Source organism: Carassius auratus, chromosome 47 (genome assembly GCF_003368295.1).
Source record: "Carassius auratus strain Wakin chromosome 47, ASM336829v1, whole genome shotgun sequence".
In the NCBI taxonomy this organism is placed as follows: Eukaryota; Metazoa; Chordata; class Actinopteri; order Cypriniformes; family Cyprinidae; genus Carassius; species Carassius auratus.
Genome location: NC_039289.1, coordinates 13,687,906 through 13,714,760, shown reverse-complemented (window position 1 = coordinate 13,714,760; position 26,855 = coordinate 13,687,906). Strand labels below are relative to the sequence as shown.

The 26,855-nt window shown below is 38.7% G+C and overlaps 2 protein-coding genes across 5 annotated transcripts in view; one reads left to right on the top strand and one right to left on the bottom strand.

Moving 5' to 3' along the window:
- Positions 1-26,855, bottom strand: part of LOC113065166 (run domain Beclin-1-interacting and cysteine-rich domain-containing protein-like) — a 42,430-nt gene that overhangs the window by 7,799 nt on the left and 7,776 nt on the right. For 2 of the 4 annotated variants that reach the window (XM_026236394.1, XM_026236396.1), the window contains 10 exons: positions 24,748-24,822; positions 23,809-23,866; positions 23,571-23,703; positions 19,837-19,982; positions 19,687-19,751; positions 19,368-19,606; positions 19,213-19,274; positions 18,982-19,135; positions 18,732-18,825; positions 15,890-17,629 (listed from right to left, as the gene is read on the bottom strand). In XM_026236394.1, coding sequence (XP_026092179.1) covers positions 17,481-17,629; positions 18,732-18,825; positions 18,982-19,135; positions 19,213-19,274; positions 19,368-19,606; positions 19,687-19,751; positions 19,837-19,982; positions 23,571-23,703; positions 23,809-23,866; positions 24,748-24,822 — 1,175 coding nt within the window. In that variant the 3' untranslated portion in view covers positions 15,890-17,480. Of the gene's footprint in view, positions 1-15,889; positions 17,630-18,731; positions 18,826-18,981; positions 19,136-19,212; positions 19,275-19,367; positions 19,607-19,686; positions 19,752-19,836; positions 19,983-23,570; positions 23,704-23,808; positions 23,867-24,747; positions 24,823-26,855 lie in introns of those variants that run through there. The other 2 variants (XM_026236395.1, XM_026236397.1) reach the window with 2 other exon arrangements.
- On the top strand, positions 145-15,409 carry LOC113065168 (5-hydroxytryptamine receptor 3A-like). Its single transcript, XM_026236400.1, has 8 exons — positions 145-1,575; positions 1,658-1,702; positions 1,790-1,899; positions 11,425-11,594; positions 11,886-12,046; positions 13,718-13,928; positions 14,091-14,354; positions 14,624-15,409. Exons 1-8 carry the CDS (start codon positions 1,429-1,431, stop codon positions 14,848-14,850), a joined length of 1,335 nt encoding a protein of 444 aa, XP_026092185.1. The 5' UTR covers positions 145-1,428; the 3' UTR covers positions 14,851-15,409.

Below are 26,855 nucleotides of genomic sequence, written 5' to 3'. Positions count from 1 at the left end.
AACGTTTTTAAGGATTTATTCATTTAAGTTATTGTGGTAAAAAGTTTAATATATGTATTGAAATAAATGGTTTAATTGCTAAATTAATAATTATATTTGATGATAGTTCTTAATTTAATATGTGTCTGTAAAGAAGCCACAAAATGCAGTATGTTGAGTACCATACAATCAGGGACAGTTTGTGGAAATCTAGAACTATAAAACAAATGGAAATATTTTCAAGTGGATTTAATATGCTAACATAGATTTTATAATGTCTTGAAGAGCCATAATAGCTCAAGTGTGAATCTGATGTTCTTTCCTCTAATTAAATGTGTAGCACTGAACATGTTTTTTCATGTACAGGAAAAACAAGTTACAGTAGATCACTAATGAGTTCAACCAAACGGATACAAAGCTATTAAAATAGGATAGGTCAGTGGTTACCAGAGGTGTTAAACAACATGTAACCACACATGATAGTGCCAGGAAAGTCATCAGATTTCATCTGTGAAAGTAAACGGTGAGCGGAAACAAAAGGATATCTCATCCACACAAGCATTATGGGACATATTTGGCATTTTCTTTTGGAATTTTTCATTCTACTTACAGGTAATGAATTAAAACTTATATATAGATGTCATAATTAATGTTTCGGGTCTGTTATTCTTTTGTCTTTGTTAAAAACGACTATGCATTATCTCCAGAGATTCAGAATTACCATTTATACCAAATCAATTGTCTTTTTGTCCGTGGGTGTTTATTTTTTATTTTTTATATGCATTCCAAACAATGATATAACATTCACATATTTATCTACGTCAATGTTGTTGGGTCAAATCTATTATAATGTGATGTATTTTTACTTTCTTAGGCTTTTGTCAAGTAATTACAGCTTCTGCAATTGAAATGTGATTTCTTCACTTGTTACAAATTTCTAAAATGTTAAACTGATCTCATCCCATGTTGCAGGATTGGCTTTAGAGTTATGTCTATAGTTTTTGTATTAAATATGGCATACACTCAATTATGCTTTATTTGTCAATTTATAAGATTTGACAATGTGCTCTAGAAAGAAGATACTTTTAATTCACTGTTAAAGTTAAATATGCTAGAAATTACCATTAAGGATGATCAAACAATATACATTTAAAAATGTTGGAATACTTTTTCTGTTTATATTGAACACAGCCTAAATATTTGTATAATGTTATCAAAGTCACCATAGATGTGTAACTTTTTTGTGAAATATCTGTACATTTTGAAGTGTGCATTTTAAGTGTCCGAATACTTTTTGGGCTGACTATATACAAAAATACTGTGTTACGCAGCATTTGTTAACTGACTGCAGATAAATAATGCTAATACATGCTAATAAATGGGCATCAAAGAAGCCGCTAAGCAAGTTTCCCTGGTTTATGGTCATGTTAAGTGTCGTGTCTGGCAAATATGCTCCAATGTGAAGAAGGACAAAGTGGACCCACCTACGACTCTCTGCAGGACGTCATTGACAAGAAGTCCTTCAGACCTTCTGTTAATCTCAGTAGCCCCACCATAACCAACATCTCCTTCACTCTCTATGCCATCTTGGGAGTGGTGAGTGCAGGACCAGCGGTGTGTCTCTGGTTGTGTAAACTGTACTTGTGTCTAAACATCTGATGCTTATTCTGTTTTGCAGAATGAAAAAACACAAATTCTCACCACATTTCTCTGGCTCAGGCTGGTAGGTTTGGTGCATGAACACTAAGAGATGTTTGAATGATCACCTGAATATTTTGAAATCCTGTTCTTCAATCTTGTTTCATTATAGTACTGGTTCCATGAGTTCCTGATTTGGGATCCAGAAGCCTGTGACGGCATTACGAAGATCTCTCTTCCTGTCAAAGATCTCTGGACTCCTGACATTATCGTTTATGAGTTGTGAGTGCCCTCCACTCAGGAGGTTTGGGACTTGTTTGGGGTTTTGTATTGCTCTGAGGAGAATTAATGAGGTTTCACTTATTTAAGTGACAACTTAAGTTGATTTTTCCAAAAATGTATAAACATTGATTTTACTGCTCATCCGGGTACAAGCCAATCCACATCAAGTACAATAACTATAAATATTGTCTATGTAGTGTGACCATACGTCCTTTTTTCCCTGGACATGTCCTCTTTTTGGTCCTAAAAAAATTGGTCCGGCCAGGATTTCTTAATTGGCCAAAATATCTGGGATTCAGCTGTTTTCTTTATCCCGCTCATGCTGAATTTCTGACCATTGCTTCCGTAAAGTGTTTCGCCCCTGCAATTTTCATGTGTCCACTCTTATTAAACGTTCTAATATTGTGTATAATTTTGTCACATCAGGGAGCCACTCTGTTACGAATGCACACAGGAAACGAGAGATCCAATTGCAGTGTTTTAATGGGGTAATCCACAAGCAAATCCAAAACAGTCAAAAACAATGAAAGCAGTCTAAAAAACAAGAAACATGAAAAACACAAGGGAACACGAGAAAGCCAGGTGACGGAAAACAAGGACTCCATGAAACAGATAGAGACAGGTTGGTTTATATGGACAGGTGCAATCGATGAAAGAGGAGACAGCTGAGTGCAATTAACAGGTGTGCAATTAAAAGTGATGAATGGGACAAAGGCTTGTGGGAAACGTAGTGCCTGCAGTGGGGTGACTATGGGCAAGTGAGACCACTAGAGGACACCCAGGGAAACACAGACCAGAAACTATGACATTACCCCGTCAGAGAGAGGTCAGGGGGCCCAGGGTAGAGCTGACAGGGCAGGAATCCAGGTTGAAGCAGGTAAAACTGGAGCCCACCACAGCCGAGCAGACGGGACTGACGCTCACCAGGATGGTGCAGAGAAACAATGCCGCCTTGCGGTCGAGACAGAGGCCCACCAGGGCGGCGCAGAGGACCACCACAGCCGAGCAGATGAGACAGATGCGAGAGGAAACGAGAGATCCAATTGCAGTGTTTTAATGGGGTAATCCACAAGCAAATCCAAAACAGTCAAAAACAATGAAAGCAGTCTAAAAAACAAGAAACATGAAAAACACAAGGGAACACGAGAAAGCCGGGTGACGGAAAACAAGGACTCCATGAAACAGATAGAGACAGGTTGGTTTATATGGACAGGAAGACCACCACAGCCGTGCGGTCGAGACCGAAGCCCACCAGTGCGGCACAGAAGACCACCACAGCCGTGCGGTCGAGACAGAAGCCCACCAGGGCGCTGCAGAAGACCACCACAGTGGGATTGATGGCACAGGAGAGCAAGTCTGGTTAGGTAAGCCTGAAATAGAGAACATGAACAGGTTAAGGGTGGCTCTGAGGAGATGGTAGATGTTCTCCATGGCCATGACACGGCAGACGGTGAGTTCCTGGATGGCCTCCATGGCCATGACAGGATAGGACGAGTGCTCAGGAAGTTCGGCTGAGATGTGACGAGACTCTGAAAGCTCCACAGAGACGTGACGAGGCTCTGGTAGATCAGCAGAGACTTGAAGAGGCTCTGATAGTTCCGTGGTGATTTGACTGGGTTCAGGAAGATCAACTATGGCTTGACTAGACTCAGGAAGTTCAACGGTGACTTGACTTGACTCATGAGTTCTAACTGTGGTTGGGCTTGACTCATGAGCATGAATAGTGACTTGACCTGACTCATGAAGATCATTGTTGAATTGACCTTGCCCATGAAGAACACTGGTGACTTGTCCTTGGCCATGAAGAACACTGGTTACTTGACCTGACTCATGAAGATTATTGGTGACTTGGCCTGACTCTGGAGGGTCAACAGGGACCTGACTCCACTCTGGAGGAACTACGGGGACCTGGTCAGTGGGGACCTGACTTAACTCTGGATGGTCACCTATGGCTGCCATCTTGTGCAGTGGCACAGGACCGGTGGCCATCTGGTTCTGTGGCACAGGACCGGCGGCCATCTTGCACAGTGGAGCTGGGTAGGGATGGATATCGTTAAGGTTTTAACGGTATTACTACTCTTACCGATACTGCTTAACGGTCCGGTACTTTAACTGTATTCTTATCGGTACTTTGTGTTGTGTTACTTTGTGTTGTGTTAGGCAATCGAAAACTTTGCATGTCTCTGTCTGCACATAATGCACTTTTGAAAGATGCTTTGACAGATTGCTTGTGTTTCTGCCCTTACATGCAAAACTTTGTTGCACTTATAACATCCAGCATTGTCTGCATCAACTCTAGTGAAGTATAACCACAATTTGGAACGTCTTGCTGTCCCTGCCATCGTCACTCTTTGTATTAACGCGTAGAAAACGCTATGCGTGCTGCTTTCTCCTTCTTTCCAAAGTGCTCTGACAGTTGCGCCCCTGAGGCGCCTGCCGTTGCTAAGCAACCATGACGCACTCTCCCCATGAAGATGCGGAAATTTCAGCAAGGGATTCAGCAGAATGTTTAGTTTTTGTCACATGACCTGCGATGCGCTTGTGGCTCTCTGAAAAGTTGAGATGTTTTTAACTCGATGCGGTGTGGACGCACCTGGAAAAAACGAGTGAGTCGCACCGCGTGTGCGTCGCGACCGCGTCGCATCCATTATGAGTGTGCATACTGCGCGCCTACATTTGAAATAACGAACTTGAGCCCGCAAAAGACGTCATATTTGAACGGCCCTTTATGCGTGTGTGCGCATGAGAGATCTCGCAGATTTCACAGACAAACGTCTTAATAATATCGCAAATTAGAAATGTTTGGTGAGATAAAATGTGCACGATAACATTATTAACTCTTCGCCATCGTCACTCTTTATTATTAAGCAGGAGTTTACGTACAGTAAATGCGTGTGCGTGCGCCGCGCTCATTGTGGTGTGTGTGTGTGACTGACAAGACAGCCTCCGTGGCGCGCATGAGAGATCTCGCAGATCTCACAGACAAACGTCTTAATTATGATGGCACATTAGAAATGTTTGGTGAGATAAAATGTCCACAACAACATTATTAAGCAAAAATACATAGTACATTAATGTTTTCACCTCCAGTACCGAAAGCAGAACCGATACCGTCAGATCTTACTGATATTACGGTCTTTCCTAATTTAGCCCCGGGGCCATTTTAATACCGGGTTTCGGTATCCATCCCTAGCGCTGGGCTGGCGGCCATATTGCGCATTGGCACTGGGCCGGCGGCCATCTTGGGCAGTGGCTCTGGCCTGGCGGTCACCTGGTGTTGTGGCGCTGGGCTGGTGGCCATCTTGTGCAGTGGCGCTGGGCTGGCGGTCCTCCTATCTGGAGACACAGGTCTAGAGTTGGCCAACATACCTGGAGAGACAGGTGTGGCTGGGGTATCCCACTGAGACCGGTGTGGTAGGTACATGGTGAACCACAAAAAATCCAGGATCTCCAGCTCCTTCATCTCCCACTCAGGCACAGGGTTATCCAGGCAGGCATTAAAAAGGTCTTTAAGTGCCTCATCATTGTACCCCAGCCCCACTGCCATTGTCCAAAAGACTTGAGACAAACCACACACCTCACTCCCCTTTTAACGTAGGGTGGTTAGGTTCGACAGTCTCCCCATCTGCTCCTCTATGGTGGTTGGGGAACGTATACAAAATCCCACATTGCTGGATCTGGGCATGATGGAGTACTTCTGTTTCAAATGCACACAGGAAATGAGAGATCCAACTGTAGTGTTTTAACGGGTAATCCACAAGCAAATCCAAGACAGGCAGGAGGTCAAAAACAACGAAAGCAGTCCAAAACACGAGAAACATGAAAAACACAAGAGAACACGAGAAAGCCAGGTGACTGAAAACAAGGACACCATAAAATAGATAGAGACAGACTGGTTTATATGGACAGGTGCAAACGATGAAAATGGGACAGCTGAGTGCAATTAACAGGTGTGCAATTAACAGTGATGAATGGGACAAAGGCTTGTGGGAAATTTAGTGCCTGCAGTGGGGTGGCTATGGGGAATTGAGACCACTAGTGGACACCCAGGAAAAAACAGACCAGACACTGTGATACACTCTCAGTATTCAGAGTATGTAAATCTCTTTTGAATGAGTGTTCACGCTGTTCACTTTCACTGTCGATTTTGTGATCACATGCACTCTGTGTAAAGTGAGCACTTCTTACAAGATCAGATATTTGTCAATGAGTTCAGGATCTGTTGAGCAGCAAATACTCCAGCTTGGTTTTGTCAGTCATCTCTCTTTATTCTTTACCTGTGATTAGTCAAATCTGATTCCTGCAGTTCTTTTTGGATGCAGGGTTGCCAAGTCCACATTTTTTCCACAGAATTGGGCTGCTTTTAAAGTGTAACTCCACCCCAAAATTTACACTGTCAAAGTCCAGAAAAGAATGAGAGACATAGTTAGTATAGTCTACCTGCCATCAGTGATCCAACCCTAACATTATGAAGCGACGAGAATATTAATGGTACACAATGAAAACTAAAATAACGATTTTATTCAACAAATTGTCTCCTCTGTGGCTCTCCTCATCACCGTAGTGCCATTTTGGAGAATATGAGCTGAACACAAGTAGCATATGCCCTTCTGTGTCAGTAGTGCTGCACAGATGCGCTGATTTTGTTTAAATCAAAGTGTAATTACACTGAAAAAAAAACAGTATTCATTTCATTAACAGACGACAACTAAAAATATTTGTTAAAAAAAAAAACTGTGATGAAGAGGAGACAGCGGAACCAACGTTTTTGGCTTGTGATGTCGAAGCCAGCACTGTAATCTCCACCTATTGGAAACTTTTCAGGCTTCTGATTGGCCAGCATGGCTTTACGGTTGAGATTATATTGCCACCTGTTGGCTTGTCATGCTCTTGCAAGTGTATCGGTCTCGCATATGCTTCACTTCTTCAGTTCTCATATACAGCATTTGATCAGTTCTCAGTGCTCAAATACACACACAGCAATCCAAGACCAAATGTCTATTGAGTATCTCACGTAAATACAGTTATGGATTAAGTGAATGTGAACAGGTGACAAAAATGGAATGACTTTAAGTCAACTAATAATATACTAAAACTATGAAAGACTCAAATGACTAAAACGTGACTAAGACTATTAAGCATTTTAGTCTCGAGATAAAGACTAGGACTTAATCCAAAATGCTTGTCAAAATTAATCCTTGTGTTGTGGCTGACACAGAAAAGAGTACGCTTGCGGATATTTTCCAAAATGGTGCTACAGTGATGTGGAGAGAAAAAGTCATTATTTTTGTCTTCTTTGTATACAAAAAGTATTCTCGTTGCTTCATAACGTTAAAGTTGAACCACTGATGGCAGATGGACTATTCTGACGATGTCTTTCATACTTTTCAGGACCTTGTAAGTTAGTTGGCAGTCTATGGGACAGTCACAAGCCTCCCGGTTTTCAACCAAAATGTCTTAAATTGTGTTCCGAAGATGAACAAAAGTTTCACGGGTTTGGAACGACATGGTGATTAATGACAAAATTTGAATTATGGGGTGGAGTAACCCTTTAAACCATGCTTCCGGCTTTGCTACTGTTAGGACATTCTAGCTTACTGCTCTGCACTTTGCTTCTTATTTCTGTACTTTTCTCTGATTTTTCTAAGATTTTTTACTTCAGCAGATCAGCACAGTGCTCAAACAACATATTTCTGGCACAAATGCTAAAACTAAAAACTTTGGGAAATGAATAATTCTACAAAAAGAAGACTTTACCTCCCACTGCTAACAGCTTACATTCCTGAGACGGGATAACAACTGTCTAGATTCAAACAGAAGAGAGAGAAAATGCCTCCTGTTGGATCTACTTGTTGCATGAACTGCTGTAAACTTCTATAAAGGATTGTGATTCTTGAAACAAAGTTACTTTTTGGACTTCCAAAACAGACGGAACACTCAACAGACCGTAGTCATGGACCCTCTCAGCATACAGCCGGTGAGTCCCATGAATCTTCTGAATCTCAACAGTTTAAACCAAGTGTAGAGGAACAAGCCAAAACTGATCGCCACACTAATCGTCAGCACAAACAGGGAGCGAGACACAAAGGAACACGAGATATCAGATTGTCACGAGTTTCTCGTATTGCTGCCATAGCTTCCTCTACCCTAGATTCGACTATGAAAAGGCTTGTAAATACTGGTATTCTAACTCCCCCTGTACATATTGAGAACAGATTTGAAGCATTAATGAATGTGGGTGAGGAATCCCCAAATGTGATTAAACATGTGTCGAACCAGCCAGCAGCTAACACCGCTACTAACAGGTGCTCAAGGTCGAGCAGACAGTGGCTTTCAGCTCAGAGCGCAGCCGAGCCTAGGACTCTGATAGTGGGTGACTCTGTTATCAGAAACATCCGTAGCAGGACTACAACAACATGCTGCCTTCCTCAAGTAACGGTCTCTGATGTGAACAAGGAACTTCAGAACATTCTGATGAAGCACAAGACTACAAATCGAATCATCATCCATGTGGGAAAGAATGATATTCGGAAAGAGCAGTCAGAACTCCTTAAGAAGGACTTCAGTGAACTCTTTGAAACACTTCGAAGACTCAAAGTTCAGTCATTCATCAGTGGACCACTCCCTGCAAGGGGAACAAATATGTTTTCACAGATGCTTGGGCTGAATACATGGCTACAAAGATCTTGCAGTATAAAAGGGGTGAATTTCATCGACAACTTCAACTTTGGACATCTTTTCTGGGGCCATAGACAATTGTTTAAACCGGATGGCCTCCACCCAAACAAACTTGGTGCTAGAGTGCTTAATGACAATATCTACTTTTCCCTCTGACATCCTTCAGCAGAGTGTGTCAAACCATTCATCACACACACACCAGGTCAGAGTCATCATGTGGTTGACATATCCCACAAGGACACTGATAACACCTTGCAGCCACAACAAGCACTGCTGATGGACACTATCCTGGCTGAGCCCTGCCCACAGAGCTCCTCACAGACTGACCGTGATATATCACGGGAAAGGGAAGCTAGGACAACATATCACAGCCATCTGAAAACACCAGAGACACAGCCCAGCTCACCGGACACATTATCAGCATGTGCATGGACCCACCCACAAAGGTGGACACACTCTAGACTTAATCATCAGTAGGGGTCTAAACATTTCATCCATTGTTATTAAGGACGTAGCACTATCTGATCAATTCTGTATTTTCTTTGATATATTGATCTCTGCTACCACTGAATCTAGATCTGTCTCTGTCAGAAGGAGATGCATAAACGAGAACACAAGTGTACTATTTATGGAGGCTATATCTTTAACACCAAGCATTTCTGCAGACTCTGTTGATATATTCTCTTTGATTCCTTCAACTCAAAAGTTAAGAATGTTATTGATGATATTGCTCCAGTAATAGTCAGTAAGAAAACAAACAAAAAAATCAGTTTGGAGAAGATCGACAGCAGCTCAGACTATGAAAAGACAATGCAGAAAAGCCAAGCGGATGTGGTGGAAGACGAAACTTTAAATTCACTATAGCATCTATAAAGACAGCCTTCATGCTTTTAATGTGAAACTAGCCGCAGCTAGACAGAACAACTTCTCAGACCTTATAAACAACACTCATACTCTTTTTGCCACTGTTGAGAGACTGAAAACCCCCCCAAGTCAGATTCCCAGTGAAATGCTCTCAGACAGCAAATGCAATGAGTTTTGCTTCCTTCTTTTGTGAGAAGATCATCAATATCAGGAAGGCGATTAGCACATCCTCAAGTAATGCAGAGGTCAGACAGATTCGGCCACAGTATCAAAAAGATACTATGTCTATTTTTGAAGCAATTGATAGCAAAATTCTGGAAGACTAAAATCGTCAACCTGCTATCTTGACACACTTCCCACACCTTTTTACAAAAGTGTGCTTAACTGCAGATCTTTTAGAAGTCGTGAACACCTCACTTCTTTCTGGGACATTTCCAAACTCCCTAAAAACTGCAGTTGTTAAGCCCCTCCTGAAAAAGAGCAATCTTGATAACACCATTTTGAGCAATTTTAGACCAATATCTAATCTTCATTTTATAGGCAAAATTATAGAAAAGGTAGTTTTTAATCAGATGAACAAATACTTAAACTCAAATGGATACCTGGACAATTTTCAATCTGGTTTTCGACTGCATCACAGCACAGAGCACAGCACTCATTAAGATAATAAATTATATTTGCTTAAATTGTGACAAAATCGGTGCTGGTATTGCTAGTGCTGCGTTTGACACTGTCGATCATAACATACTTCTACATAGACTGGAAAACTGGGTCGGGCTTTCTGGGATGGTACTCAAATGGTTCAGATCATACTTAGAAGGAAGAGGCTATTGTGTGAGTCTAGGAGAGCATAAGTCTAAGTGGACGTCCATGACATGTGGAGTCCCACAAGGCTCAATTCTTGCACCGCTCTTGTTTAGTCTGTATATGCTTCCACTAAGTCAAATAATGAAAAAGAACCAAATTGCCTAACACAGCTATGCTGATGATACCCAGATTTACCTACCCTTATCACCAAATGACTACAGCCCCATCGACTCCCTCTGCCAATGCATTGATGAAATTAATAGTTGGATGTGCCAGAACTTTCTTCACATATATTCTTCACATTTTCATCATATAAATTGCAATCAGTAACAGACTACAATTTGTAAGTAGTCTACCCAGCACTGTGTGCAAAAGACTTCAGCAGATGATTTTGTTAATCTTAACACAACACATCACAAGATGAAGGCATTAGCTAACACAACGTTAAAGCATTAAAAACCTATGATAAGAGTTAATACATAAAAACATGAACCAACAAATTCTCAACTTCTGTCAAGTCTTTGTCTTTATTTAAATACATTTTTTTAAGTTTGCATTAGAAAACTTTAAATAGAGTGATTATAAACCCAATGCTGTGACAGTGACTACTAAGAATATGCGTGATGAACATCTGTAGTTCGATTCAGCCACTTGTTAGAAATTGCCTTTTTTAAAATAACAAGGGGGTTTTACTGATGTATTTTATGTGGTAGAATAAACTGAAAATATCTTGAGCTTGCGTTTAACCACAGACCTTACTTTAGTCATTTAAACGAAAACCCCTTCAAAAAACCATTGCCTTTGGAGGTGCTGGATTCTTGTTTCTGGGTTTTGGTCTAAAAATGCATCATCCCTCCCTGCAATACTCTGTAATGCTATAGTTATATATATCTATATTGTTAACAGGCTTTAGCTGAAAAGGGGGGTACTTTCATGTCTGGTGTCACTGTGGACTTTTCAATACAAAAAAATTTAGAAATAATGACTTCAAAAGATTTAAAGCATTAAATATAACCCGTCTTATACTGTTGCAGCTTTCGTCTTGTTTAGGCCAATTCTGTAAATTGAAATGGACTATTTTTGTCTTAGAGGAAGCTTTAAAATAATTTATGCTACAAGTGATTTCTAAAAAAATATTTATAATTTCAACTCTCTCCCTCTCTTTTCCCCTTTTAGCGTGGATGACGATGTATCTCAGGCCTGTCCTTACGTGTATGTGAACCACACGGGCCACATCCGCTATGACAGGATGCTGAGGCTGGTTAGCGCTTGTAACCTACAAATCTTCAGTTTCCCTTTCGACATACAGAACTGCTCTTTCACCTTCGGCTCCTACATGCATACCAGTAACGTCTCCTCTTTCATTCCTCTCCTCATTTCCTGCCATCTCAGCGCATGCAGTATTTGTCATGAAAGCATTTTCCATTCAGGTGTTTCTGAGTTTTGTAAAGACCCACTTAATCTGTCTTGTTAGTTTCTGTGGACTTTCACATGCAGTAATGTGAAGTCAACATATGGCAGTAAGAGAATATCAGTTTTTCACACTAAATGACTTTTGAAATAAATCTATTTTGCCCTAGGAATGAAAAAGAGTAAAATATTTGTATTCCACCCTGTAATCCATGTAACCCCTTCAGTAAAGGACGTCCGTGTCAGTCCTGCCCTGTCCTTTAAGGAGATGACCGTAAACTCGAAGCGTTATCTGCAGGCCAGTGGAGAGTGGGAGCTGGTGGATATCTTGGGCGACACTGACATTTTGAAGTTTGGAATAGATGAATGGGACATCATCACTTTCTGGGTAAGAAAGAGACAAAAGCATAATGGGTGTGTAATAGTCTATGTTTAGAAATGCATACTGAAATGCTACGCTGTTTCCTATTGAACGGTTATGTTATATGCTTATGGTGTGTTATCACGGAGTGGTGCGGAAAGTGAACTGATTCAACATCCTCACCAAGGCTGTGGAGAATCTCAGCTCAGCCGGCTCCAGAAGAGTCTACGTGCAGCGCTTAGATAAATGATGCTCATCAATGTGCTGAACATAGCACTGGTTATTCATTCACCACACTGACAATTCCTGCCAGAACTGAGACTCCCGCAAACTTCGGGTTAAAAGTCCAACCCTCAAACCATTAAGCTACGACAAAAAAAGAATGAAATCATAATTAACAGAACGGTGACAACTCTGTTTTGCATCACTGTTTATCCACCGTTATTTAAGGAGCTGTACACAGCAAGCAACTCTTAAATGCTATTAAAATTGAGCCACAGGTGGCGCTCAAGTACCACCATGCTGGCTATGGACCCTGCCGATTGCCTGCACAATAGCCAGCATGCTAGTACTTGAGCACACCTTTGGCTCAATTTTAAGAAAATCAAGGATGCAGACCAAATCACCTTCCTTGACTCCCCTGACTCCCCTACAGGGTTAATCGGCCCTGCCATGGACGGATTTGCAAAACACTGCAGCACAGAAGTCACCGCAGGTCAGTGTAACTTCATGCCTATGAGCTCCAGCTGGGCGGCTGGTTCAGGTAACCAGAAGGCTTCATCTTCCCAGCAGCCTGCAAAGCCTTCTCTGTCTCCAGCTCAGCCTCGACTAAAATCAAAGCACCCTCAGATGGCTAAACACTCATTCTCACATTCCAGTTCCCCATCTAGCTCCGGGCAACGGAAGCACTGTTCACCCTGGGCCTGTCCTTTTCACTCTATGGCAAACTATTGTTGTAATAGCAGACTTATTTACTTAAAAGAGCAGTACTGCTAAAGTCAGGTTTCTGCCCCGTTTGGCGACCTGTCACTCAACAGACTCGGACCACTTGCCACCTGGCTCTAGGCTTGGAAAGCCATCCCAGACGTGTCAAATTGGGTTCTGCAGGCCATAGAACGAGGTTACTTGCTCGCAGACCACCTCGCTTCAGAAGTATTGTTAAAACTTCAGTACAGGATAACGATTCTTACTTTCTCCGGTCTGAAGTGCAAAGTCTTCTAGCACAGCAACGCTCAGATGCAAACAGCAAGACTTCCTTGTTCCCAAGAAGGACACATTTTCTTGTTCTTAGGACTTTAGTTTGGCTCTCATAATTCTGACCTTTTATCCAGCAATTTGTTTTTGTTTTTACTCAGAATTCAGTTTTTATCTCTTTATTTCTGACATGTAATAAAAATGTAATTGCATTTTTTTAACCCACAATGCAGTCTTCTTGCAGAATTGTGTCTGAGATAATTATTAATTTGTGGCGACATTGTACAAAAAAGTCTGGCCACAATTTAACCAAATTAAAAAGAGGGAACAAAGTCTTCAAGTCTTAAAAACAAATTCTTTATTTAGTGACACAATATATTTTTACCTCCAAATGTCATGAGTGGAGTTCCATAAATGGTGATATTCCCAAAAAATTAAATTAAATAAATTCCAGCACTTTAAGCTAAATGTGTCAGTCCAAGTCGTCCTGTTTCCATCCTGCAGGTGGTGATAAAGCGACGGCCGATACTGTACGTGGTGAACCTGATCATCCCCAGCTCCTTCCTCATGATCATTGACATCCTGTCCTTCTACTTGCCGCCTCACAGTGTGGATCGATCCTCTTTCAAAATGACCCTCATTCTGGGATATACAGTCTTTCTTCTCATTATGAATGACCTGCTTCCCAGCACTGCTAATGGGACACCTTTAATAGGTCAGTTAGCCACAACACACCTGTATGGAACAATGTGTGAACGTCAAACAACGAGCATTGGTCATAACACTCAAGAGCGTAAAATAGGTTATTTACTATTACTCCAGTGTTTCCCAACCCTGTTCCTGAAGACATCTCTAAAATTTGGTTTCACCTCTTTAGGTATTTATTTCTCAGTGTGTCTGGCATTCATGACCATAAGTCTACTGGAGACGGTCCTCATTACCTGCGTTCTCCACCATAATTCAATGAAATACAGGGAGGTGCCACACTGGGTTCAGGTGCTGGTGATGCGCTTTATTGCTCGACTTATTTGCTACAATTTCCCTGAAGACCCTTTAGCCAAGATAGAAGGGAAACAAGAAACCAATCCATGGGTCATCCAGCCTTCAGAATCAACTTCCAGTCAACACAAATCCAGTAATGGTGAGACAAGAATAGAAACTGATGCTAACTTTCAAATCAAAGGTGTCCAAACCTGTTCCTGGAGGGCCACTGTCCTTTGGAGTTTAGCTTTAACGCTAATTAAACACACCTGAAGTAGCTAATCAATGTCTCCAGATTCACTGAAACTTCCAGACAAGTGTGTTGGACCTGGTTGAAGCTAAACTCAGCTAAACTGTTGGTCCTCCATGAGCACGATTGGACACCCCTTGTTTTAGACACTAAATGCTTGCTTTTTTTTTGTCCCCTAGCATCTGGAGCCATGACACTGGATGTGCCTGAACTCAGACAGATCAGTCAGGATCTTAGAGAGATGAACACTTATTTGTCCATTCTACGAAAGGAAGACCATCTACAGAACCAGTGGTGCCACGTGGGCTACATCCTGGACTTCCTTCTCTTCCGCATTTACCTGTTGATAATCACAGGATACGCACTTGTAATCATATGCATGTGGTGCATTTGGATGAACCAGTAGAAAAAGTACAGGGCTAACAGAAAATATATGATTAAATATATAAAGTCTGTATCTCAGAATATTTATATTTATATATATTTATATACATTTATATACTTTTGGTTGTTTTCCCATGTACACTAAAGCAGAAATACATAGAGAGTAGAGAATGACCAATATTGATTTCTTAGCATTTTTCCATGATTAAATATTGGTTTTGTAGTGTTAAATCGACCAATAAATGGTTCAGTTAAAATGCATTTTTATTTTAGTGAATGTAGTTAATATTTTTATTATTAGTGATCTTTCTCATCCACACAGAATTAATCAAAATTAACTTTTTTTTTTTACCCAACCCATGGATATGACAACCGGCCAGGACATGGAAAAAGAGGACCTATGGTGACCTGATTAGAACCAATACCGATTATTTGCATCTTTATGTGCCAATAACTGATATGCAGAGCTGAACCACAAAACCAAATTCACCACAAAACCAGTCTTAAGTGTCAATTTTTCTAAATTGATTTGTATCACTTGAAAGCTGAATAAATAAGCTTTACATTGATGTATGGCTTGTTTGGACTGGACACTATTTGGCAGAACTATTTGAAAATCTGGAATCATTTTTGGGTATCAATTTTTTTTTTTTCTTATTGCCTTTAAAGCGGTCCAAATTAAGTTCTTAGCAATGCATATTACGAATCCAAAATTAAGTTTTGATATATTTACAGTAGGAAATTTACAAATGATCTTCATGGAACATGATCTTTACTCAATATCCTAATGATTTTTGGCATGAAAGAAACATTTATAATTGACTCATACAATGTTTTTCTTGCTATTGCTAAAAATATAACCCAGCCACTTAAGACTGGTTTTGTGCTCCAGGGTCACATTTATTGGTGGATGTGACATTAAAAACTGACATCTGATTTATGGGAAAAAAAGCACAAATATCAGTAAACATATCGGTAAAACCGATTATCGGCCAATCTCTAGCGTAGAGACCAAAAGACCTGGCTAACACAACAATACAATTATGACTCAAAAACATCAAGACAGTCGAAATATCTTTAATTCAGATACATATATTTACATAACGATAAGAAATTATATATGTACATTTTCTCAAATAGTGCATCAAAAGCCCCTGAATAAAAAAGGCAATTCAGTAATTTTACAACAATAAGCTCAAGTGGACACATTGTCAGCAGGATCAAAGGAAAAGTTATAAACTTAATATTATATCTCATAAGCAACCACACAAAATCAAGTTTGTTCATTCATTCAACGTGATATACTTAAGGTCAGTGCATTCAAGTCATTTAATTCTTGTGGCAGAGTAGCACATAGTTGTTATTGCTTCATATTTACTCACAGCAGCAAACACATGGGCTTTTGAATAGATTTTCATTAAGATACTTCCCAAACTAACCTGGGTCCTGTATACATGTAATACAATTGGCTATTACAATAAACTTTTAATACAGTAACACTTTGGTACCACTGTATTTTTCCACGGAACAAGAATAGGTCACTGTTCAAGATTTTGGACTGAATGCGAGATGTTGAAATGACGTTTTGGCTCAAACATTAATAAAATTATTTAGTGAACAAACATATCAAACTTAGTGCAAATTAAAGAACCAACAAGACATTATTTGACTAACAAGGAACAGAAAAATATAAAAAGTGCAATTTTTAGCTAGGTGCAAAATGTTAAAGCAAAAAGGCCTTTAAATTTAAAAATAAAGACCAATATTGGGCCTCATTTGTGAAACATGAGCAAAACCTTCAGCGAAAATGCTTTTACAAATGAGCAGAACACATTTCTGGTTAAAATGTTTGCAAAACCAAAACAATTTATGCATGAACTGTTTTATGAATAACCATAAGAAATACCAGTCTAAATTGTGCACAAAACCGTTGCATTCAGTTCAATTTGACAATTTACGATTCAATCGTTAACGGACATTTATACATAAAAAAAAATGTATTTGAAATTTGTAGCTTTTTTAAATGAGGTCAATTTTTGCACTGAATTTCATTTATTTATTTACAAATTAACAAATTCTTCTGGCTCGCATTTGACGAATGAGGCCTTTTGTTTTAGTAGCTTTGATCATTAACACAGTAAGCTGGAACCTGGCACTTCTAGAAACCTCTCGGGAAACAAAGGTTGTGCAAAACCCGCTGGACCTCAGCTGCCCAGTTCAGTTCTCTCTCTCAAACAAAGAGCCATTAAAGGGGCACGCAACAGGTTAAACGCTTCAATATAACCAACAGAGAGCAGACAGACAAGAACAAGACACACAAATCCCTACACAAAAAACAGTTTAGGACACAGGAGACGACAGTCTGTTGATTAAAACCAATTGGATTTTTAAGGACGGAGGCAACAAACAAACAAAAACATGGCAAATAGTAAAAAAACAGGATATCATTTTATATCCGAAGGCAGCAGTTGTTAAAAGCAGAAACATTTTCCTTGCATATAAAAGTCTTTAGCGTTAATGATCCATTATGCTGTAGTCAGTATGACTTTAAGAGCAGCTTATTTGGGACGTGAATCAAGAAACATGGCTGAAAATCAGTCCCTACATTCACTGTTGTGCTGTGCTCTTGTTAAATCTTACTGGCATTGTGTGTTAGGTCCCGCTGGCCTCGTGTGCCTCTCTGTCCTCCTGCTCCTCCATGTTCTTGCAAGCCATCCGCTTTCTCCTCTCAGCGAGTCTCAGACAGCGAGGACACTCCTTCCCTCCCTTAAAGCAGGTCTTATGATAGCACGCATGACAATCTGCACAACAAGAAACAGACCAACCATTACAACCAACCACCACAACATGGGAGTGTACATTGCAGTCTAGTTAAATAAATTAACGCATAAATAAATGCATAAAAACAAATGCAGTATTTTGTAAAAAAATATATATACATTTAGTTAAGTATTTATGCATTAACACATTAATGAATTTAATTTTACTGTATACAAAATGCATAAAATGTATTACTGTATAAAAATAAATAAATAAATAAATGTATACATTAATATATAAATGCAGAAATAAATAATTTTATGAATAAATGCATGCATAAAAATAAATGCATAGATGTTTGAATAAATGTATGCCTAAAATTAAAAAAATAAAGGCACAGATGTTTGAATAAATGCATGCCTAAAATTAAAAAATAAATGCATAGATGTTGGAATAAATACATGCCTAAAATTAAAAAATAAATGCATAGATGTTGGAATAAATACATGCCTAAAATTAAAAAATAAATGCATAGATGTTTGAATAAATGCATGCCTAAAATTAAAAAATAAATGCATAGATGTTTGAATAAATGCATGCCTAAAATTAAAAAATAAATGCATAGATGTTTGAATAAATGCATGCCTAAAATTAAAAAATAAATGCATAGATGTTTGAATAAATGCATGCCTAAAATTAAAAAATAAATGCATAGATGTTTGAATAAATGCATGCCTAAAATTAAAAAATAAATGCATAGATGTTGGAATAAATACATGCCTAAAAATAGAAATAAATGCATAAATGTATAAATAAATCCATGAATAAATAAATATATAAATAAATGAGAAAATGTGTACAAAAATGTATAAATAATTGCATGAATAAAAGGCATAAATAAATGTTTAAATCCTTGCATAAATGTGTACATAAATAAATGTATTAATAAATGCAAAAATGAATGTGGAAATAAACTATAAATGTATGAATACAAACATGCATAAATAAATTCTGGAATAAATAAATGCAGAAATAAACGCAGAAATTCAGAAGTGTAGAAATAAATGCATACATAAAAAAAGCAAAAATGTTGAACTAAATAAATGCATGAATTAATAAGATACCAATCAATAAGAGGCTCACCTTCACAGCGCAGGCACTTGCCGAGCTCGTAGGGGAAGAAAATGTCTTTGTCATTTCCACAGAACTCACAAATGAAGCCCTTGGCCTGGCAGAGCTGTGGGAGAACAACAAGAGAAGAAGAATGAATAAACCCGATCATCTGAAACTGATCATTTGCAAATCTAAATGAAATATTAATTGCCTATATTAGACACCTAATGAAATGCATGTTATGTAACTCCTATCAAACGGTGTGTTAATGGTTCCTCACCACGCAGTCCGTGATGTGTCTGGAGCCGAGGCGGAGCAGGTCACGCAGCTTTGGTGCCAGACTGCCGCTGCGGACAGCCGTGAGGTCACTGAGAGAGAACAGGTGAAAGTCTTCGGTCAGATGTCCAGGAAGAGTGTCAAACTGATGCCGCACCCTGTCAACAGAACAGAGACTTGAGACGCAGTGCCCTTCACTGCTGCCTCGAACAAAAAGTGCAGGGAAAACACCTACTCTTGAGCCAAACGGCACGTTTTTAAGAGATTCTTCATGTGGTACAACTGTTCCCTCAATGCCTGTACCAGAAAGAGTACATTCATTAAGGAAACAATACAAATCACAAATAAAATGTGCATACACAAACGTTATCATTAAACTAGTTTACGTACGCGCACTGTTTCCAGGGCTTTGACTTTCTTGTACAGGGCGCTGTGGATGTCGTTTAGGTTGAAGAGAGGATCTCCTGCGATCTTAGCCAGCAAGTCCCTGGAAAAGTTGCTGACGTAGCTTTTACTGAAGTCCCACTTCCTGAGGATCTTTCCTGGCACTACAGACTGTGCGTTCTCGTGACAGCACTGGCAAAAGTAGCGGCCCAGATACTCACAGTACCTCAGCCTCTTGATGTAGTCTATTACAAAGAGAAACCACCAGCGTTAACCCACACTCAAGTAAATCAAGCTGTATTTGTACCACACATGTGTTGTGTACCTGGATCGATGCGAATGCCACAGCCAGCGCAGCGGTAGTTCTGTTTCGCCACCACCACTTTCCTCCTGATAGGATCAGTGGAGACATTTATAAGTTACAGAATTATGTAATGAAAGAAATTAAGCTCAACACTGATGGTGATGGTCTAACTTTGGAGCAGAGTGAACGTTGAAGATGATCTGTGGTCTAGGAGGAGCCCACTCCAAATTTCCTCGAACTCTGATGCGCAGTTTGTAAATGTCAGCGTGTTCGCCATCGTCAGGTGAAATGGGAAGAGAATCTGGTATTGGAAGGAGCTAAAAAAAAAAAAAAAAAAAAGCAGAAATTCAGACATTTTTAATTAGAACTCAAATTTAATGCAAGACACTACAAGGTTTTTGTTTTTAATGCGCTTTTACATTTTGAGATTTTAGACTGTTTTGCTTACTTCTTTCAGACGAGTGGATAGAAAACATTAAAGAGTAACTAAACCCTAAACCAACTTTTTTTAGTTAATGATATATAAGAATGGGGCTTTATTAGTGCTGTTCATTGATTCGAGCAACGTTTTTGACATTTGAGTATAAAGTGTTTTAATTCTACAATATATGGTGTAGAAACGTCTTGAGTGCTGCCCTCTTCAGGTTGAATGGTGGCTACTGCAGTTGATTTTTCCTATTGGATGTTTGCGGTGGCAGGTGACGTAAGCAGTTTCCAGCTCACCACACCCCTGGTACGAGCGACCACGCCCCTGGCACTGGCAGTATAAAACCATCTTGTTCCGTCAAAATCACTGTACGAGTCAGGAGTTGGAATTGCTAGTGTTGAAAACGACCGTTATAGACTATTATAGCATCTATTTAGCATAGCAATTATATAGTTATTTAGATTATTTTGTGTAGCCTATGTAGTTAATTAGCATAGTTGTTAGTGTAACGTTAGTATTGTTAGAAGAATAGTTAGTTAGTAGCATAGTATTGCATCAGTTAGGAGAGTTAGCATAGATTTATCTCTATTTAGTACAAGTGGTCAGGATGGTACGTAGGTGTAGTGTTGCTGCTTGTGACAGCACTGCTGGACTGCATAGGTTTCCAGCAGACTTGAAAATTAGTCACAGCGGGTCTCAGGTTCACGCCCCACCCGCTCAACCCCGCCCTCGGTTCATCCCCTCTATCTCCGCTGTGCTCTGCCCACTTTTCAGCATTTTTCAAATAATTGCCAGTGGGTGGAGGGTTTAGTTACTCTTTAAAAAAACAAACATTTGAGCATTTATTTTATGACACTTATATTTATATAACTTATATAATTGCATCTGTACATTTACATCCTTAGAGTTTACATACTTTTGAAAATGTTTTTTTGTTCTGTCTGTTGACAGTATTTGCTAATTTATGGAATGGAAAACCTTTAACTCTAATATGTCATCAAAATGAAACCATTTCAAACTCGACTTTATCTAATGTTCATATTTCTGTTCTGGAAAGGTATGCAAATTAGTACATATTTAATTATATAATGCATCATCTTTACAAGCCCGAGCTGCCTGCTCAAAATTCAATGTAAAAACAACCCCATACTAACGCCACATTTACACTGCAAAGGTGAAGTGCTTCTGAAGTGGCATTAGGCATCTTTACACAGACTGTTTAATGCTGCTCAGAGGTGGCATAAATGCATTTACACAGATACAAATACAACAGTATGCTTTGATATCTTGGGCTAAGATGGTTCAGAGCAGGCTTTATTTAGTCACGTTTTTGCACTGAATTTCGAGCAGGAATTTGGATCGAGGCAGAGAACAGCCTTAACTTGGCTGTGTAAAGATGCCTTTAATTAAGCCTGCTTTTAGAACTGGCGATAGTACCATTACTCCTGCTATGGTGATGATAAATGACCTTACTGGTGACCTGGATAGAAAACAGAACAGTGATTCAGTGGATCATGAATTGCTGCTGAACAAACTTAGCAGTGCTGGTTTTGGACCAGGGACGTTGAAATAGTTTAGAAATTATTTGACAGATTGGACTCAAATCTGATTTTCTTGATATATCTAAAGGGGTTCCCCAGGGTTCCATTTTGGGACCTATTATAAAAAAAAATTACAGTCTGGGCCCTATTTTAACGATCTAAATGCAAAGTGTAAAGTGTGTGTATATTGGCAAAGTGTGAATATTGGCAACATTTTTCAATTAATTAGCCAATTTCATTCATCATTATAAGTAGTAATAAGCTGAATTGCAAATAGGTAGTCTAAATTTAATACACACAATGACTATCCATCATTACATCTTTATATTTATGTTGCCTACACAATAATATCCTTTTACACTGTAATCCTTTTGTTTTTAATAATTGTCATGTTTGTGTGATGCGCATCCCTCGTGTGTAATAAGCAAAGTCAACGCACACTGGACCTGCTCAGAGGTGCATTTTCTACCAACCTCTCTTTAAATAACAAAATATTGCGCCAATGACTTTAGACTTTAAACCAGGTTTGAGTTGGTCTATGGCGCAGTCTATTTTCAGCTCCTTAAAATAGCAATGCGCCTTTAGTCTAAAGTCTAAAGTCTTATACCTCATTTTTAGACCAGCACGCCCATGGGCGCACAAATGGGCACAAATGCATTTGCTAATTAAACGACGTGGCGCTGGATGGAAAATGCGAATGGTGCCGGACTGAAACTAGCAAACACACTTGCGCTGCGCCTTGTGGCGCATTGTGCAGGGTGTATGATAGGGCCCTCTGTGTTAAAACACCTAACTGCCTCTTCAGAAGCACTCTGTGCCACCCTTGTAGTATACATTTGGTAGCAGAATTAAGGCTGCTCTGTGCCTGCTCAAAATTCTGTGTAAAGCTGCAATGGTACATAAAAGCCAGACTAAACTAGGCTTGCTTTGACACATCTTAGCTTCAACAGGTGTAACTGCTGAGTAAATGCATCTATGCCACCTCTGAGCAACATTAAACAGTCTTTGTAAAGGCAGCTAAATGCCACTTCAGAAGCACTTCTGTGCCACCTTTGCAGTGTAAATTTAGGATATTAATACAAAACAACTGTACTGATGCACTGTGATTAGTCAGCTGAGGAAAGTATGGTGACATCTATTAAGGTGAAGTTAAGTCTGCTTTATGCCTGCTCTAAATTTTTGTAAAGATGCAATGGTGCATAAACCCCAGACTAAATTATGCCTGCTCTGACCTTCCTCAGCCCCTAGGTATATATATATATATATATATATATATATATATATATATATATATATATATATATATATATATATATATATATATATATATATATATATATATATATATATATATCAAAGTATTGGGTAAAGGTGCAGTTGCTGTGTACATGTATATATGCCACCTCTGAACATCATTAAACAGTCTGTGTAAAGACACATAAATGACACTTCAGAAGGGCTTCTGTGCCACCTGTGCAGTGTAAATTTTATGTTAGTTAACTTTTTACCCTATTCACCTGTAGTGTCATTTGGCATAAATAAATAGATCACCCGGTATTTTCCAATATTATCATTATCCCTCATTAATAACTGATCTCAGTTGACCACTAATCCATAAAAAGACTTTGCACAAGGAAGCTGATGACGTAAATTACTTATTTGCATAGAGTTTGTTTCTGGACTCCGCATGTAAATAGAGAAGTCTTTTTACATTTTGAGGGGCGTTGTGCTCTGCAACCAGCCGGACGAGCTCTGAACTTCTGAACGTTGAAATGGTTTAGAAATTATTTGGCAGATTAGTCTATCAAATCAGATTTTCTTGATGTATCTAAAGAGGTTCCCCAGGGTTCCATTTTGGGACCTATTTTGTTTTCTATTTATATAAATGATTTGAGTAAGGACATTCAAGCAGATTTAAGGATATTTGAGCAAGGTACTTTTTGAGGGGCGTCATGCTCTGGAACCAGCCAGTCAAGCTCTGAGGCGGCGGGCAGCTGCATGCCCTCAAACTGTCTGAGGAGACCCATCGCCACTGACTCTGCCGAGTTGGACTGTAACATGGATGGAGAGCTGTGCAGAGAGACATTACAGCAGATCCCAAATCAATTTCTGTACGTCATGACCACAAAAAGATTGCCCACCCCCCAAAAAAAGACCGATTTGAGATGTGCTTACATGGAGTCTGAGCTGAGGAAGGATCTGCTGCTGGACACACTGCGTTTGATGTCTGCATCTGAGAACAATGAGAAGAAACAATTCAACGTTTCTCCACTGAGATCAACTGTATTAGAAGAGCTATATACCAGTGACAAACCAATACATCATTATTTGGCTTTTTTACATTATTGCTTGACTGAGCAACAGTTCGAGTCCCTAAAATATTTGGAGAACTCTGAATAATTCAACCATAAAATATTTTGTGAATATATGAAATATATTCGTAAATAATATGATGTAAATGTGTTATATAATAAATTAAGAATTAATAAAAGTTATAATCATATATAATCTTAAGTATTTGTTATATTTATGTAAATTTTTATATTTAAAAAAAAAATACTATTTGTGTGTGTTAAAGATTTAAATAAGAAAAAATATTAGAATGATGTTGGGTAAAACTAAGCAAAAGGTTGATCAGTTTTATTTCCCAAATGCCCTGTGTCCTAATATTACATAAGTTGAAAGACAGGTGACAGGTGAAGACAGAGAGGTGATTCATGGCACTGGCTATGAATGAAAGCATTAAAATAAGAACTCTTTAGATTTACTGATTAACACTAGCATAAGTGATTAAGGTAGATGATACATTCTTATAATAATATTATATAATTTTGAATGCTTTCGAGAGACATTCATCATAATGCAAGAAGCAGTGTTAAAGGTCACAGTTTAATAGCACAGAACATAAATAAAAGCCAGAAAGCAGCGGATTGCAAACAAGAGATTTATATGGCATGCATATTGACACATGGGATGGACACGAGTGAGGGGAACAAGCAAAGCTGAGGAAAAAGCAGGAACAGCCACCATCTACAGTACCGCTACAGAGTCTAAAACATCTGACTCCTCTGATCCCACCATCATATCTACACACGGCTTCCCTGTCTCTGGTACCTGAGAAGAGGGAGGCGAGTGACAGGGACAGGCCGCTCTGAGACACCGCCAGCAGGGACTGACCATCACTGCCATCTAAGAGACAGAGACCAGAGACTGTTTGCTCAACCAGACGCCCGTTTCTGGTGTTGTACAGTTTATAAAGACAACATGAAACCGAAACAGGCCACATTTACTTTCTCAAATGTCCTGGTCACCATCCATCAATGCAGAAACCTAACCTTATTCAAAATTTATATTCAATGTATATTTAAATTATGATAATATTAAATTATAAAATTTACATTTTATATATATATATATATATATATATATATATATATATATATATATATATATATATATATATATATCAAAACATTTTACTAAGATTTTTAAATGTTTTTGAAAATAGTCTCTTTTGTTCACAAAGGCTGAATTTTTCCAAATCAAAATATAGTAAAAACTTTTATATAGAGAGAGTTCAGATTAACTGCATAAAAATAAATATGAACAAATATCTGTTGTGTTCATTAGCCCAAAAAAATTTAAAAAATTTTTTATAGCAGGTTCAAAAATATGGAGATGATATTAGACTATAATATTTGCAATAAAAAAAAGATATTATGTTTGACAAATGAGATACATAACCTATAAGAATAAAAATACTTTATTTGTAGCCAAATTTTTCTTTGAAATGTCATACGAAGTTTTGACAAATCATTTTTTCTTTATTATATCATGACAGTTGCACCACATGACATTTTACAATCAGAACTAATCTTAGTATTATTAAATGATTTAATGTGTTTGAGCATGTTGGTTGTACCAAATGACTATTTGTTGCACCATATGACTGTTTAATGTTTTATTAAAATTTAGCAACACATTTTAAATATATTACCCTTAAAGGGTTAGCCCTCATGTCGTTCCAAACCCGTGAGACCTCCGTTTATCTTCAGAACACAGTGACACAAACGAGTCAGTCTATTGTTCGTTATCTGGCTCGTCTCGGTGTTCATCTTCAGTTCTCTCTTCACAGCAGTTCAGTCAGTGTACTGTTTGAGTAAATGAATTACTCATGGATATTGGTTTGTTTGAACTCAGAGGGAGTTTCAGCCACATTAAAAAAGTTAACAGCTTAAGTCATTTGTAGATTAATGCGTATTAGAGACGCGAACCGTTTAAAACGATTCAGTTCAATTTGGTTCAAGAAGATCTGGTTACATCGAGTGATTCGTTCGTGAACCGGATATCACTACACTGTTGTGTTTTGAACTCTCTCTCACAACAGACACGGAAGAGAAGACAATGCTGAATAGAGTCGTAGTTTTTGTTATTTTTGGACCAAAATGTATTTTCGATGCATCAATAAATTCTAACGGACCCTCTGATGTCACATGGACTACACTGATGATGTTTTTCTTACCTTTCTGGACATGGACAGTATACCATACACACAGCTTCAATGGAGGGACTGAGAGCTCTCGGACTAAATCTAAAATATCTTAAACTGTGTTCAGAAGATAAACGGAGGTCTCACGGGTTTGAAACAACATGAGGGTGAGTTATTAATGACATCATTTTAATATTTGGGTGAACTAACCCTTTAAGAATACACTGTTTCTAATCAAATATTTCAATAAATCTTGGGAATGCCACACTGTGGATGTTAAAAGTGTTGCATGTCCTTCTCAATACAGTCACGTGACAATCCCAAGTGCTACAAGCTTTTTGACCATTAAAACAAAACTTTACCCACCCATAACTGGAGAGAACATCTCACAACCCGAACACCATCTGCACCCACTCTTAAAGGATTTTGTATATGAATCTAGTGTTAGAATAAACTACAAATTTTGATTTCAAGTTGATTTATGTACAGAAATCCAGTGAATTAAGAATAATAACACCTACAATGACTATTCAGCTCTTTCCTGCTAAAACACAAACAAATCAAACAAAACCTGATTTAAAGTTACAAATTAGCAACGAGCATAACCATTCAGAAATCAGTCATGAGATTGGGATGCCAACACATTTATCATTACATGGAATTATGGGTAATGAGGATCAATCGTGAGGATGATTATAGGATCACGAGTGGGAATGAGGTCATCACAATCAGA